The sequence below is a fragment of the Myxine glutinosa genome, chromosome 7, assembly GCF_964187855.1.
Source record: "Myxine glutinosa chromosome 7, kmMyxGlut1.1, whole genome shotgun sequence".
Taxonomy (NCBI): domain Eukaryota; kingdom Metazoa; phylum Chordata; class Myxini; order Myxiniformes; family Myxinidae; genus Myxine; species Myxine glutinosa.
The window spans coordinates 69,760,156-69,777,684 of NC_136267.1; the positions used below are offsets into that span (position 1 = coordinate 69,760,156).

At 51.2% G+C, this 17,529-nt stretch overlaps 1 protein-coding gene across 1 annotated transcript in view; it reads left to right on the forward strand.

Annotated features, from left to right (window-relative positions):
* Positions 1-17,529, forward strand: part of LOC137431314 (neogenin) — a 343,015-nt gene that overhangs the window by 240,028 nt on the left and 85,458 nt on the right. The window contains exon 18 of the mRNA XM_078782693.1: positions 722-860. Coding sequence (XP_078638819.1) covers positions 722-860 — 139 coding nt within the window. The remainder of the gene's footprint in view (positions 1-721; positions 861-17,529) is intronic.

A 17,529-nucleotide genomic window follows, 5' to 3' on the forward strand; every position in this document is an offset into this window, starting at 1 on the left:
AGGAGCTTGGATATTTAAAAAAAAAAAATTCTGGACAGCAGTTAGGCCATCTTTATAAATGATCTGATGGAGGAAGCCATCCATTGTCCCCTGCAGATGGAATATATGAGCTTGTACATAAATCACATTCAGGACAAACACACCAGTAGACATCGGTGTACTTTAACATGTATTATGGGGACATTAGTATACAATGGACAAATAAATATCATATGTAGCATAAGTAAGCCAGCAAGCAAACACGTGAATAAGGGATTATCAGAGGCCATTTGGCTCCATCTTTCTCGTCCTTGCCGTTTCAATTCCCCCAGAAGGATTCCAAGATAACAAATCGGTCATTAGCAAGTTCAATCGGATTGGAATCCCAGAAGAGGGCGTACAAAGCTGCGGACTAATAATGATAACCAGATGTCACCCGAGGGAAATTGTTCCTGCCGTCCCAAAGCAAAGGGAAATTACAAGCTGGGCACTGTCAGGCCAGAGAAAAATGTAAAGCTCTACTCAGGATGGGGCTCATGTATGTTCATGCTCATTTCTTTTTTTTTAAAGTATATATTTTTTTGGGAATGTGTTTGTTGAAAGCATGCTGGGCACCTCCTTTATACATTTTACTCATATCGATTTTTAGCCCTTACCTTTTCTACTTGTCCTCCTGATTGATTCTGGTCGTTGTCTTGATACTGCGTGTGTGTCCACATCCACGGTCCATGTTCACATGCAGATGGCGAACACCACCACACTGAGCTACCTGGCGACGGGCCTCAAGCCAAACACCCTGTACGAGTTCTCAGTTAGAGTCACCAAGGGACGTCGCACGAGTACATGGTCTATGACGGCACAAGCCACTACAATGGAGGCCGGTAAGGCTCAATTTGTGTGAAATCTAACCTGTCTGCCCTTGAGTGGAGTAAAGACACACCAAGAGTGATATAATTCCACATGTCTCCCAGTAACGAGGTACAATTACTATGATTAAACATTTTAACACCACCCCCACCCCACTCCCACCCACCCCTTCCCTCATCCTTTTCTGTTGTGTGCATATAACTAGTCATATGACCTTATACAATACCAGATGTTGAATTATATGTTCTAAAGTGCACCGTTGGTTATATACTGTAAGTCTTGTACCACCAAAATTGACATTTGATCATCTCAGAGACAAACACAAACATTACATCTAAATTAAGCTGATCGTGGAATAGCAGGATGATATATCTGTGAGCAAGCTGTTTATCATTTTTCTGACATTGCATTCTCTGCACAGCACTGAAGCAAAACGAGTACAGCAGTCAAAACACAAACTTAGGCCAAAAAGCTGCAAACACCATAAAACGAATTTCCACCACAATGAATCATTCTAAAAGCCTGACCTGTTGATATTTAAGCTTGTGTTACCAAACAGGCAGCCATAACCATGTATGAGAAACCCTGATCTCCCAACCCTCTCACACAGAACAACATTGCTGATTGTAGGAGAGAAGGTTTGAAAGTGGCACACAGCCTGAGAGAACTAGTTCACGATTTCCGAAGGAAATGTTTTATCATGCACACTCTCCGAGGTTTGATTCAGAGTGATTTGCTCTTATGTTCTGGCCTGGTCAGAGTCACGATTTGAACCCCATAGACAATCGTTGGGCCTATATTCAGCACAAACCTATTGGAAGGAAATTTTGCAAATTCTGATCAACTTTGCGAAGCTGTCAAACATGAATGGGGACATTGACATTTCTCGGTGCAAGAAGCTTCGTGAAAGTTTGACCAAAAGACTGGATTATTCAAAGAAAGCAAGGGACAAGCTATTCCATACTGATTTGTCGTTATTTATGCATGTTCTGGTGTTTTGGTGTTTTTTGTCCCCCGTCGCACCGCGGAGCGAAAGGGGGACTATGGTTTTCCCCTCTGTCCATGTGTGCGTGCGTCCGTGCGTGCATGCGAATGTGCGTGCGTGCGTCTGTGCGTGCGTTAGCGAAGGACCGAATTCTAATTTGGTGTGTGGGTGCAACCCACGTCAAAATCCAAGATGGCTGCCGCCATGTATGTCTGACGCCATGTATGTCTGAATCTTGTGAGCGGAATATCTTGAAAAATAAGCGAAGTACCAACTTCTAATCTGGTGTGTGGATGTATCTAGGCATAAGGAAGAACGCTATTGAAAATTGGGTCGCCACGTCAACATCCAAGATGGCCGTCGCCATGTATGTCTGAACCTTGTGAGCGAAATATCTTGAAAAATAAACGAACTACTAACTTCTAATCTGGTGTGTGGGTGTATCTACGCATAAGGGAGAACGCTATTGAAAATTGGGTCACCACATCAAAATCCAAGATGGCCGCATTGCGTCTTCCACTTTGTCAACTCGCATCACTTCACCGACGGGGGAGCTAGGCGTAATGCTTGTTTATAATTTAAAAAGGTAAAAAATCAAACATATAAACAGCCTTGGATGTGCACCTTGACCCCACGGCCAAGGCACAACGTCTATCAAGGCTGTCCATTAGCATACACATGCACTTCAAGCCCAAGGCTGAAGCACATGGTCATTCAAAACACATGCATCCTGACCCCGAAGGGCAAGAATGCATGCTCATACAATTGGACCCCTCCTCCATAGGAGTGAGTCCACCATCCACCAGTGGATTCTACACCCTTAAGATGCTTTTAAGGCCAGCACCGTAGGCTGCCTTTTTTATAATAAAAAAAGGTTTAAAAAATCAAACATTTGAACAGTCTTGCACGTGCACCTTGACCCCACGGCCAAGGCACACCGTCTATCAACACTGTCCCATTAGCATACACATGCACTTCAACCCCACATGGTCATTCAAAACACATGCATCCTGACCCCGAAGGGCATGCATGGTCATGCAATACCACCAGTGGTTTTAACACCGCAAGTATAAAATATAAAATTGCTTGGCATTCTTATATCGCTCAGACATCACCACTGTGAACAGTCGTAATTTTTATTTTATCACTCAAATCTTAATTTCAATATATGCGTCCGAACGAGCACATTAAACTCTATATCATGAAATCATCTATTTGTAAAAATTCTGTATTTTTAAATGTATTTTACAACAAAATTCATGGCTAGGGAATGATGACATCACATCCTCGCACACATGCGATATCCACTTCCGGGTTATTATATATATTTTTACTTTTTCCTACCTATACATCGCCTTATCAATGTCGCAATTGTTTACTTGTTATTTCGTTACAAAGAATTTTTTTAAATTGCGTCACAATGTTCACACAAAAGAATACGTTCTTATGAACCCCGATTTCACAATTTATGATCGAAATTTTTGTTTGATCGTCACACGATCACGATCACGTTGCACCTCTGCAAGCCGCATGTGCCTGTGGTCGAAAATGGACACTCGCAGGTCCGCGTTATGGAGTCGATCCAATAATTCGGTCCATAAAAATTAAACACGAGATTAAACACGCAATAATTAAAATTATATACGGGATTCGTACCCTTCCAGAACATTGTAGCGGTTACCGCTGGGTATACACAATCGCTTTGCACCTGCCGAGGACGCGGCCAGGGAGCGATCACCATGCCGGGCTCGCCCAGGCCGCCCGGACAGGCCCAGACGCGCCTCTCCCAGGCATGCCCGGACTCGCCTTTCCCGGGCTCGCCCAGGACGCCCGGGCATGCCCAGCCTCGCCTTCCCAGGGCTCACCCAGGACGCCCGGGCATGCCCGCTCTCGCCTTTCCATGGCTCGCCCAGGACGCCCAGGCATGCCCGCTCTCGCCTTTACAGGGCTCGCCCAGGACGCCCGGGCACGTCCAGACTCGCCTTTCCAGGGCTCGCCCAGGACGCTTGGGCACGCCCGGTCTCGCCTTTCCCGGGCAAACGCTCCGGCATGATGTGTATATATATTGCTGCCCGATAAACGGGCTTTTCAGAGTACCCGAGTTTGGTTTGTGCAATAAAGCAACTCGGACGAATTTCCATCTTTTGTCGCGTCAATCCTTTCGACTTGCGTTGGAGCACAGCTCCTTCACTGGTGACCCACGACATGGACACGGCAGTTGCCCTTAAACTGCCTACCTTCTGGGAGGCTCACGCGGCGGTTTGGTTCGCCCAGGCGGACTCCCAGTTTTCCCTGCAAGGCATCACCGCCGACGACACCCGCTTCCACCATGTGGTAGCGGCGCTCGGCTCCGCCACTGCGGCCTGCGCCCTGAGCCTCCTCAAGCGCCCGCCAGCCGCTGACAAGTATGGCGCGATCAAGACGCTCCTCCTCGACGCATTCGCCCTCCTGCCGGCGCAACGCGCACGATGCCAGCTCGACCTGCCCGAGCTCGGCGACACGCGCCCGTCCGAGCGAATGGATTACATGCTCTCGCTGCTCGGGACGCACTCGTCGGATTTTCTTTTCCAGGAGCTGTTCCTCCGCCAGCTGCCTAGCCAGGTCCACTTCGCCCTGGCAGGCACGCAGATCGCGGATCCCCGCGCCCTCGCCAGGGAAGCCGACAAGATCTCCTCGGCAGGCCGGCACATCGGGGCGGCTACCTGGAGCCCACCCCCGTCCGAGGCGACGCCCATGGCGCCCGAGCGCCCTGCGCGGTTGGAGGCCGAACTGCTGGTGCAACTGGCGGCCGCCACGCCGCGCCGACCGCTTCCAACACGACGGCCGGGGCCTTCACCTGACCAGGCGTGGTGTTATTACCACGCCAGGTTCGGACAGAAGGCTCGGACATGCCGACCCCCGTGCACTTTCGGCAAGTCGGGAAACGGGCGAGCCAGCGTTCATTACCAGCCATGAGCGCCGGCCACTCGGGCAACTTGCTTTCTATCAAGGACAAAGCGTCCGGGCGGCGTTTCCTTTGTGACACCGGCGCCCAACTGAGCGTCATACCCGCCTCCGAGCAGGACAAGCAGACCGCCGTTTGCGGCCCCTCCTTGGTCGCTGCCAACGGATCGGCCATACGCACCTTAAGGCCCGCGCAACGTCACCCTCTGCTTCGGCAGCCAGCGCTTTAATTGGACCTTTGTGACCGCAAGCGTGCGGATGGCTTTGCTGGGCGCCGACTTCCTCTGCGCGCACGGGCTGCTGGTCGACGTCAAACGGCGTTGCCTTGTCAACGCTGAGACCTTCAGCTCCCTGGCATGCGCGATGAGCAGCTCCGCGCCGACCGAACTAGCGTGCGCCCTCCCGGCGGCGAACGAGTTCGCTCGCCTGCTCGCGTAATTCCCGGCCCTCACGCGGCCGACGTTTTCGGCCGTCGCAGTGCGACATGGCATCGAGCACCACATACCCACTACGGGCCCGCCGGTCTACGCCAGAGCCCGCCGCCTCGACCCGGCCAAGCTCGCCGTGGCCGAAGCCGAGTTCGACGCGTTGGAGCACCTCGGCATCGTGCGGCGCTCCGATAGCGCGTGGGCCTCACCACTGCACATCGTGCCAAAGCCGGGGGGCGGATGGCGCCCGTGTGGCGACTACCGCCGCCTCAACGATGTTACCACCCCCGACAGGTATCCGATCCCGCACATCCAAGACTTTTCCGCCCGGTTGGCGGGGCGGGTCATTTTTTCGAAAATTGACTTGATACAGGGATACCACCAGGTACCTGTCAGGCTGGCCGACGTCCCGAAAACGGCCGTAATCACGCTGTTCGGCCTGTTCGAATTCTTGAGGATGCCGTTTGGCCTCAAGAACGCGGCCCAGGCGTTCCAACGCTTGATGGACGTCGTGCTGCGCGACCTGCCATTCCTCTTCGTCTACCTGGACGACATCCTCGTCGCCAGCACGTCCCGGGCCGAGCACCTCCTCCACCTCCGAACACTGTTCGGGCGCCTCAGCGAGCACGGCTTAATCGTCAACCCGGCCAAATGCCACTTCGGCACGACGGCCGTTGACTTTTTGGGCCACCACATCACCAAGAACGGGGCCGTGCTGCTGCCGACCAAGGTCGAGGCCATCACCAAGTTCCCGCGTCCCCGCTCCATCAAGGCCCTGCAGGAGTTCCTCGGCATGGTGAATTTTTATCACCGTTTCGTGCCCCGCGCTGCTCAGCTCATGCGGCCCCTTTACGAAGCCCTCCGGGGCAAGCCGGCCAAGCATGACATCGTCTGGTCCGCGGCCATGGACGCGGCATTCACGAGCGCGAAGCGGGCTCTCGCCGACGCAACGCTACTGGCTCACCCGGTGCTCGACGCTCCCATCGCCCTCACTACGGACGCCTCCGACTACGCGGTGGGCTCCGTACATGAGCAATGGGTGAACGGGGTTTGGCAGCCACTCACTTTTTTTAGCCGGCAACTCCGGCCAAACGAGTTAAAATACAGCACGTTTGACCGCGAGCTCTTCGGTCTATACCTGGCCGTTCGCCATTTCCGCCACCTCCTGGAGGGCCGCCCGTTCACGGCTTTCGTCGACCACAAGCCGTTGGTTTACGCAATGGCCAAAGTCACGGAGCCGTGTTCGGCCCGCCAGCAGCGCCACCTCTCCGCCGTGTCAGAATTTACCACGGACATCCGGCATGTCGCCGGCAAAGACAACGCCGTGGCCGACTGTCTTTCTCGGGCCAGCGCAAACGCGGTCCACCTCGGTGTGGACTTTGCGCTCATGGCGGCCGACCAGACCACCGACACCACGGTGCAAGCCCTCCGGGCGGCGGACACGGGCCTCCGCCTGGCCGACGTCCCCTTCGCGGACACTGTCCTGCTCTGCGACGTCTCCCAAGGCCAGCCTCGCCCCGTCGTGCCTGGCAGCGCCGCATTTTCACCTCCATCCACGGCCTTTCCCACCCGGGCCGGAAAGCTTCCCAGAAGCTGGTGTCGGCGTGTTTCGTCTGGCACGGTCTTCGACGGGACGTCCGCGATTGGGCCAACGCCTGCATGGCCTGCCAGCGGGCCAAGGTCCACCGCCACACCCAGGCCCCGCTGGCACCTTTCACCGTGCCCGAATGGCGTTTCGACAACGTCAACGTGGACCTGGTGGGCCCCCTTCCCCCATCGCGGGGTTTCACACACCTGCTCACCATGGTGGACAGGACCACCAGGTGGCTGGAGACCGTTCCCCTCATTTCCACCACCACCGCCGATGTGGCGCAGGCTTTCATCGCCACCTGGGTCGCCCGTTTCGGCGCACAACTCTTCGGACCGCGGTCCGCAGTTCACCTCCGAGCTGTGGGGTGCGGTCGCCCGCAACCTGGGAGTCAAGCTCCACCGTACCACGGCCTACCACCCCCAAGCCAATGGGTTGTGCGAGCGTTTTCACCGCTCCATGAAGGCCGCGCTCATGGCCGGCCTTCAGGACGACGGTTGGGCCGACCGGCTGCCGTGGGTCCTTTTGGGCCTCCGCACGGCCCCCAAGGAGGACCTCCAGGCGTCCACCGCCGAGCTCGTCTACGGCCAGCCGCTACGCGTCCCGGGCGAGTTCGTGCCCAACGCTACCAGTCCCTGCTCCGCAGCTCGCCAGCGCTCGGACCTCCAGGAGGCCGCCCGACGGTTTGCCCCCGTGCCAACGTCCCGCCACGGTGGCCCCCAGTCCTACGTCCCCCCAGCGCTTCGCACAGAGGAGTACGTTTTCGTGCGTCATGACGCACACCGGGGGCCACTCCGGCCGCCGTACGACGGGCCCTTCCGGGTCCTGCGACGGGACGACAAGTCGTTCGTCATCGACATCGGCGGCAGGTCGGACCGGATTTCGGTGGACCGCCTCAAGCCGGCGCACGTGGACGTCGACCAACCGCCACTGTTGGCCCTTCCTCCACGGCGAGGCCGCCCCCCGTCCACGTTTCCCCCCACTCGAACACCCACCACCACACCGGACCCCTCCCCCCCCCCCCCACGACCCTCCAGGGGTCGCTTCGGCCGGGTCATCAGGACCCCCCTTAAATTGACCCTGCCGGTGCAAGTCGATTCTGGAGGGGCGTGTGTAGCGGTTACCGCTGGGTATACACAATCGCCTTGCACCTGTCGAGGACGCGGCCAGGGAGCGATCACCATGCCGGGCTCGCCCAGGCCACCCGGACAGGCCCAGACGCGCCTCTCCCGGGCATGCCCGGACTCGCCTTTCCCGGGCTCGCCCGGGCACGCCCAGCCTCGCCTTTCCAGGGCTCGCCCAGGACGCCGGGGCATGCCCGCTCTCGCCTTTCCAGGGCTCGCCCAGGACGCCCGGGCACGTCCAGACTCGCCTTTCTAGGGCTCGCCCAGGACGCCCGGGCACGCCCGGTCTCGCCTTTCCCGGGCAAACGCTCCGGCATGATGTGTATATATATTGCTGCCCGATAAACGGGCTTTTCAGAGTACCCGAGTTTGGTTTGTGCAATAAAGCAACTCGGACGAATTTCCATCTTTTGTCGCGTCAATCCTTTCGACTCGCGTTGGAGCACAGCTCCTTCAACATGCCCTTTCAGAACTTATTCCCAGTGCGTTTTCCCATTCGTCTATTCTCAAGCTTGACACTAACCGGTAAATTGGTAAACAGTAACTTAGGTTTACGCGATCCAGATTTCCCAGTACAGAGCAAATTAATCGCTCGAAAATCAAACCACCAACCGAATGCCATTAAATAACCTTTTGACAGGGTGCCGCATCAATGAGTATGCCCTCCGCCATACTGGATGTCAAACCTGGATCCCATCGACCAATTAGGACAACCAGTTGCAATTTACCAAACCAAAAATACAGGGCCTGTCAGACATCTTCTTCTTTTTATTCCATTTGCTCAAAATACCAAAAATAGTTTCAACGTAGTTTTGCTAATAATTTTGATGACAAAACCCAAATGGTAAAGGATTACAGTCCTAAAATGGACACTGCACGCACACACACACACACACACACACACACACACACACACACACACACACACACACACACACTAATCTGGTGTTTTGTCGAGTCAGGGTGTTGCATCAATGAATATCCCCTTTTGTACGAGCCTCTACCATGGGAAGTAGATTTGCACCAAACACTCGTCGCCGAGTGAAGTGTGAGAGGGGGAGGTGGGGTAGAATGGTGGGGGTGGGGGGTGTGAGGGATGGAGTGGAAGGATGGTGAAAAATTGGGGCATGTGCAAAGATCGTGGTCCTTGATTGGTCAAAAAGATTATTTGGTGCAAAGCTTATTTTCAAGTTAAGAACTCGCTTTTCATGCAATTGCTTAATAGCTTAAATAAATGACGTTAGCCCAATTTATTTGTATGTGTTTTTCCAATCTCTAGGGTTTTTAGGATAAATTTAGGGTTTTTCATACACCTATAATGAAACCATTTGCTGCTACACCACCCCAAATATTGTCGCTAAATTTTTTTGTCTCCCGCCGCAAATAATGAAAATTTGTACCGACGGGAGTTATTTTTGCATACAATACACTCTTAATGTTATCAGTTAGCGTATAAAATCCTTTTTTTTTTCAAATAAATCGTTTTGTTTTTTCCAAAAATTGCAATTGAAGCGGAAACCACAGCTGGACCGGATGTCACATGTAATCGCTTGACTAACACTCTAACAGGCCATTTTATTTCGGTTCTGTTAATTGATGGTTGATGTTTATTGACCTCCTGTTTTTCTGAGTTTCTGCAATAAAATAAGGTCCTTAAGTAATTTATTCGTCTATATCAAACTATAAATGATAGATTTTATTTCCTCGCCCTGTATGGGGCCCAAAAAAAGGTTTGTACGTCGCGACCTAATTTATACAGTTGTATACTATACGTAATTCGGCCTCGCCATGCTGTGTTGTAACTCAGGCCAAACGTAACTCAGGCAAACATGTGTTGTTCAAACTTCGAGATAAATAATCGTCTTTGTTTAAATAATCAGCTTCTTTACCGTGTCCTGTTCGCATTTAATTATCGTCTTATCTGAATTGTAAATTTAATATAGCATTTCTCAAAACTTATCGATCGACAAAATTTAATAGATTTGGTACTCAACAAAAATAAATCGATTCGATTTTGAAACACCAAATAGATCGACTATATTCATAATCTTTGACAACGCACTAAATTTGGACAATAGACCAACAAGTTACGTTATGTAGACGTTTTACAATGGACGTTGCACTTCGCAACCAACAGATAACGTTATGTAGACGTTTTACAATGGACGATTGTCTTCCAATTCATCTTGATTTCTCCTTGCTCGCGAACCATTCCATTAAACTAGATACATCCAAATCTTACTTACTGTGGTGAAATGAAACGATTCACCAAGAACTCCAAAGCGTGAGCTTTTATTCACTTGAATGCAACTGATCTACAAAAATAACACAAAAGCTATTAAGCAAGCATCTCTGAGCACTTCCATTACTATTAAGCCATTGCAGAGATATTAGCAAATGTAGAACATGTCTTGCAACAATCTTACCAACTCGAAGACACAAGAGAGAGCGGAATGACCCGTCCTAACTCGCATATGGTATATAAAATCCTCCCCACGCGGTCAGCGTCGGAATAGCATCATAAGTAATGTGTAGGAGACGCAGAGCTTTGCTCGGATGGAACCATTAACTTCATGACATTCTCCCCCCGTAAGAGTATCAGCTAGCACGCGGTCTATCAATATAAGGTATAAGTTGAAGATAGTAGATTAATTAAGCAACACAGCACTCCATCACAAATCCAAGCGTTGGGGTCGACGGCACGCTCGGCCCGCACGAGTCTGGTAGGTAGGCGATCCGTTCGCATTCCCGTCCCGGCCGGCACGAGACTGATCGGTGGCCGATCCGGGCGCACTTCCCGGGGACGGAGGACACGGCAAGCCCGGGGAATTCCCTTCAGCAGTTCTTGGCGGTGTAACGTCACTCAGGCCACGACCCGCGCGAGGGGTGCCCGGAACGGAATCCCCCATTTCGGCAGGCGAATCCTCCGAGTTCAAGTCACGACGGGTGTCCCCATCTCTGCACAGGGCTTAATGCTGGACCGACACGGTCGAAGGACGACCATCGTGCAGCCGGACGGTCGCATACTGCGGATTAACCTGCATAATCTGCACCAAGTCCACCGCCGGTTCGTACTTGCTTTGTCGCACCGTTCACTTCAGATATGCGGGCTTGAGTTTGACCAGCCAACCGGGCATCGATTGACCATTGGCGCCGCGTCGTTCGAAACAAAACATTCGTTCGTGGGGAGTTTGATTGGTGGCCGTGGATAACAAAGTCTGAATCGCAAGTAATGCTTATGGCACGGCTTGAGGCCATTGGTGCAGCCCCATCGAGTGCGTACATAAGTGCAGCGCCACGGCCTTCTAGATGACTTGATGAAATCTTTCCACCTGGCCATTCGCCTCGGGGCAATACGGTACGGAGTAGTGCGGCTAGTGGCGATTCCGAGGCCAACTGGGAAGGTCCGGACCTCTTGTGACATGAACGCAGCCCCACGGTCTGAATGCACAAACCCCGGATATCCGAACAGGATGGACAGCTGACGCAGGCATCGTATGACCGTGGCTGCCGTCATGTCTGAGCATGGAAAGGTGAACGGGAAACGACTGTACTCATCAATTACTGTCAACATATAACGAGGCGCACCTTGTGTGGGTAAAGGTCCTTTAAAATCGAGGCTTAATCGTTGCCATGGTTCCGTCGCCTGAATGAGCATCTGCTCCGTCGGCTTATAGAATCGCGGTTTCAACTCCGCACATACGGAGCAGGAGCGGCATAGACGTCGGATATCCTCGATCGAAAATGACAAATTGCGAGAGCGCACAAAATGAGCGAATCGAGTTACCCCGGGGTGACACAATGAGTCATGGATGCGCTTTAGATCCTCTGACGTCATGCGAGCACAAACCGACGGGCGAGAGCGCGTCAGCAACCACATTCTCGCTCCCGGGGCGATAGATTATGTCATAGCAGTAGTCAGCGAGTTCGACCCGCCATCGTGAGATTTTGTCATTTTGAATACATTGAGGGTGTTTGTGGCCGTACATGAAAGCCACCGACTGTTGGTCAGTCAGGAGATCGAACCTCCTGCCCAGCAGCAGATGGCGCCACCGCCTCACTGACTCGACCACCGCCGCCGCCTCCTTTTCCACTGCCGAATGTTTGCGTTCAGCCGAGGTCAATGTCCTGGAGAAGAATGCCACAGGTTTATCATTTTGTGTGAGTGTCGCAGCAATGGCACAATCCGAAGCGTCTGTCTCGACGAGAAACGGGAGGTTATCATCAATGGAGGTCACACAGGCCCCCGCTATGTTTTCCTTTAGAAGTTGAAAAGCGTCTAGTGCGTCCTGCGTCAAAGGGAAGGTTTTACAGTCCACCAGAGGTCTTATTTTCTCTGAGTAGCCTTTCATCCATCTCGAGTGATGTCTGAGTAGCCCGAGGCACCGCCTCAGGGACGCCCGATCACAGGGTGCCGTCATTTCTAGCAAAGGTCGGAGGCGCTCGGCGTCAAGTTCTATCTCCCCGCCGGTCACTGTGTACTCCAGTATATCGATTGTTTTGGTACCATAGTGACATTTCTCCTGGTTGAAGGTTAAATTATAACATTGCGCAACCTCCAAGAACCATTTCAAGTTAGCATCGTGCCCCTCCTGGGTATGTCCGCAGACTGTCACGTTATCCACGTAAACGAAAATGTCTCGCAAATTCTCTTTAACCAAGATGTCGTCCATAGCACGTTGAAAACACGATACCCCATTTGTGACTCCAAAAGGGATTCGCCGAAATTGATACAGCCGTCGACCCGATTGGAAGCCGGTGTAGGGCCTATCGGATTCCCTGATCGGTATCTGATGATACGCTGATTTAAGGTCCAAAGTGCTCAAGACCCTAAACTTGGCAACCTCCTGGACCAGGTCATCTATTTTTGGCAAAGGAAACGCGTCCAATTGCGTAAATCTATTAATAGTTCGACTGTAAACAATGACCAGGCGTTTCCTGTGATTGTCAGAGAGTACGACTAGAACCTGCGCTCTCCACGGCGATCTACTCGGCTCTATAATGCCCTCTCGGAGCATACGCTCGGTCTCCTCTGCGATATATGCAGCGTCGGCACGAGTATATCGTCGAGATTTCTCGGTTACAGGTCGGCAATCGGCCGTCAGTCTGGGAAACACAGAAGGGGGATCTATCGCCATCTCGACTAGGCTGCAGACAGAAAGGGTATTCTCCCCGTCCCCCACACGCATCTGCAACCGGCCGTGCCTGCTCAAGAAGTCATTTCCCAGCAGTACATCGGCGCACAATTCCGGCATCACCGCGAGTTTCACATCCGCATACAATTTATCATTGATTACGAGTTTAAGGGAGCAAATGCCTTTGGTGCGTACACTATGTCCCGACGAAGCCAGGTAAATTCGACGGGTATCCGATCCCATTGACCAGCCGTGACGTCGTACCAATGCGTGGCTAACGAAACTAGAAGAACTTCCTGTATCAATATTGTGTCCGCGAGAATCCCATGAGCACAGGTAGCACGGCGCTGTGTACGCCTCGCGCCGTCCGTGAGGTGTGTGTACCTGCGAGAGTCGAGCGCCAGGTAGATTTAGACGCCCGACACATTTTAGCAAAGTGACCCTTCTTCCCACAATTGTGACATTCACAATTTTTGGCGGGACACGCCGAATGAGGGTGTCTCTTACTGCCACAAAAATAACATTTGGCATTCTCGCCTGCAGAGTTAGCAGCGGCGGCGGCGGTGTTCGGATTCCCGTCATCCCCAACGATCGGCGCCACCGGGGTGGCATCTGGAGATCCCACGAGTGCCCCTTCGGGCAATGCGGTCGACTCCAGCCGTGCCTCGGCAGCGGCCCCCGCTGTAAGATAGGATCCACCGTATGCCTCCGCGCGGGCCGATGCCAGCTGTAGAATGCGTGCTTTGTCGCACGCTTGTTGGAAGGTCAATGTGGTTTCCCCCAGCAACCGTAGTCTGATGGCCGGCGACGAGATCCCAGCAACAAATGCATTGTGCATCAAGTCATCGGTTGCCTCTGCAACGGTTCGTTGTTCCATCAAACAACCTTTCCCCAGGCGTATCAGCTACTGGATATAGTGCTCCTGGCTTTCTGATGCTTCCTGACGCTGAGTAGCCAACATGTGTCGACCGTACAATGCACTTCGTTGCCGGACATTTATGCCGCGCAATGTCGTCACTGCCGCATCATAGGTGGTACAGTGGGATATGTACCCGTAGACAGGGAGGCTGACATGACAGGTCAGAATCGATAGCCGCTGCGGCTCGGTGAGAGCCAGAACCACCGCGGTGTAGTGCTGGAGAGAGTTGTACCAATACTCCCATTGGTCTGCGGCATTCGTAGCCTGAGGGTCGCCCGAGAATAACTCCAGGCGAAGCAGCTTCTCCATGGCTCCAAGCGTAGGATTTGAAGTGAATAAAAATGTGGTGAAATGAAATGATTCACCAAGAACTCCAAAGCGTGAGCTTTTATTCACTTGAATGCAACTGATCTACAAAAAGAACACAAAAGCTATTAAGCAAGCATCTCTGAGCACTTCCATTTCTATTAAGCCATTGCAGAGATATTAGCAAATGTAGAACATGTCAGGCAACAATCTTACCAAATCGAAGACACAAGAGAGAGCGGAATGACCCGTCCTAACTCACAGATGGTATATAAAATCCTCCCCACGCGGTCGGCGTCAGAATAGCATCATAAGTAATGTGTATGAGACGGAGGGCATCGCTCGGATGGAACCAATAACTTCATGACACATCGATGTTAATCCACCAAAATGGCATAAGTATACCTGTGGTGCACACACAGGTCTGCTATATGACATTTTGTGAAAGGTTTTTTTTCATTATTTTGATTATTAATTTTTTGTTACACTCTACAATCGATTAAATTGTGTGTTTCGCATTCGCAAAAGTAATCGCATAATCGCTAATAATAACAATCGCTAATTCCTAATAGATATCCATTCCTTGTTCTGCTCATTCCTCGTTCGCTTCAACTGATTTGGAATAAAGGATCTCAACCGTAAATATGCAAAAATACACATTTTTGGGATATCGAATGTATAACCTCTACCAGGATCGAAATAAAATATGAGCGAACTAACAGAAGGTCACCTCTAAAAACGTATGCCTTATTCAATCTGAATGAACACCCTATCTAAAAAAAAAATGACGTTAGGCCGGCCGACCAATACATAGTGCACACATCTAATTAATTTCCAGCGGATCTCCGTTTTCACGTCACCTTTAACTGGAACCCTAAACTTTAATTTCCAGCGGATCTTCATGTATTACACGTCACCTAACCTGGAATTCTAAGAATAAATCCAGCGGGTCTCCGTGTATTACACGTCACCTAAAGTTCAGTGGATCTTTGTTAAATCACGGCACCGTTCCTGAACTGCTTCCTTGCTTTGTGGTATACCCACCAGAGCACATCATATATATTTTTCCCATTTTTTTATTTTTTATTTATTTGATGCATCCATTCATATTATTCCTGACATTGTCAAGGCCTCCCTTCCTGCTCTCTCTCCACTTATCACTGCAACAATAAACTCCTCCCTGTCTACAGGCATCGTCCCACCATCCCTCAAAATTGCTGCTGTTACCTCCATTCTGAAAAAACCTGGACTCAACCCTGACACCCTAAATGTGCAAAATAAAGAGATACTTCTGGAAAACGTACAGAAGTTTAACCACAGTACTGTCCGTGAATTGAGTTCGATATCAGTTCACATCACTTTCAAGGATCAATTTATTTGCTTCGAAATGTCAAATGTGGTTTGTCAAATGTGAAATGCCAACCCCAATCTTCAGACCCATCTCCAACCTACCATTTCTGTCAAAAGTTTTGGAACGCGCTGTAGCCACTCAACTCAAACATCACCTCTCCCAATAACCTGTATGAAACATTCCAATCCGGATTCCGCTCCAACCACAGTACTGAAACTGCTCTCCTCAAAATCACCAAAGACCTTCTCCTCTCCTTTGACGCTGGCAACCTCAACATTCTCATCCTCCTCGACCTCAGCGCCGCTTTTGACACCATCAATCACACCATCCTCCTCACCCGACTTGAAACCACCTTTAACATTACCGGCACTGCCCTCTCTTGGATCAAATCTTACCTCTCTGACAGACGCCAGTTCATCTCCATCAATAACTGCAAATCGCCCACTGCTCCCCCCCCCCCCCCAAGGTGTCCCCTAAGGTTCAGTTCTTGCCCCCCTCCTCTTCATCCTGTACCTGTCCCCCCATGGTCACTTAATCCGCCGTCATGGTCTCCAATTCCACTGCTTCGCCGATGACATCCAGCTTTTCATCTCCACCAAGTCCATCTCCACCGCCACCCACTCTATCCTGACAAACTGCATCACTGAAATAAAATCCTGGCTTCAAATCAACTTCCTCAAACTTAACTATGATAAATCTGAAATAATCATCATTGGCCCAAAAACGCTCACCAAATCCACCCATAACTTTGCCCTCAACATCGACGGTTTCCCAGTATCCACCTCCCCTCACATCCGGAATCTTGGCATCATCTTTGACCAAACCCTCTCCTTTGACAAATACACTAAACAGATCACAAAGACAGCCTTCTTTCACCTGAAAAACATCGCCCGTCTCCGTCCATCCCTCTCCTCCACGGCTGCAGAAACCCTCATCCACGCCTTCATCACCTCCCGTCTGGACTACTGCAACAGCCTCCTCTATGGTTCACCCTCAATAATCACCAATAAATTCCAATACATTCAGAACTCCGCTGCCCGTCTACTCACCCATTCCCGGACCCGTGACCACATCACCCCCGTCCTTTACAAGCTTCACTGGCTCCCCATCCCCCAGAGAATCCAGTACAAAATCCTCCTCTTGACCTACAAAGCACTCCATAACCTGGCCCCATCCTACCTGGCTGACCTCCTCTCCAGACACACTCCCACCCGCAACCTCCGCTCTGCTGGTACCAACCTCCTGACGCCCCCCCCCCCACCCCCATCCGGACCAAATTCAGATCCTGGGGGGACAGGGCCTTCTCCATCGCTGCTCCCACCCTCTGGAACTCACTACCTCACACCATCAGAGACTCCTCCTCACTCACCACATTCAAAACATCACTCAAGACCCACCTGTTCAACACTGCATTCAACATTTAACCCACAGCATTTAACCCCTGACTATCTCTTCTCCTTCTCCTTCCTTTTGCTTTGATTATTTACCTATTGATTTTTGTCTTTTTGCACTTGTTTTTTGTACTCTGTCAAAGCGTCTTTGGGCTTCTTGAAAAGTGCTATATAAAATAAATGTATTATTATTATTATTATTATTATCTAAACACACATACACACGATGAAAGAATAAATCTGCAGGTTGGATTTTGCAGTTCCTTCCGAGATTGGCTAAATTCAGTGCTTACCTTGATTACTCTGTGTCATTCATGCTTACCTTGATCACTCCGAGTTCGGGCTGTCTGTTTCAATCTCGACCAGCTTGCAATCCGTACGGGCCACCAGATTGTTGTAGAATTATATAGGAGAAAGCTGTCTTCCAACACCTTTCAGCGAGGACTTCTCAAATGAGAATCAAGACGGCTTCAACTAAGTTCCACTGAGATTTATTCAAACATCATATGGAGA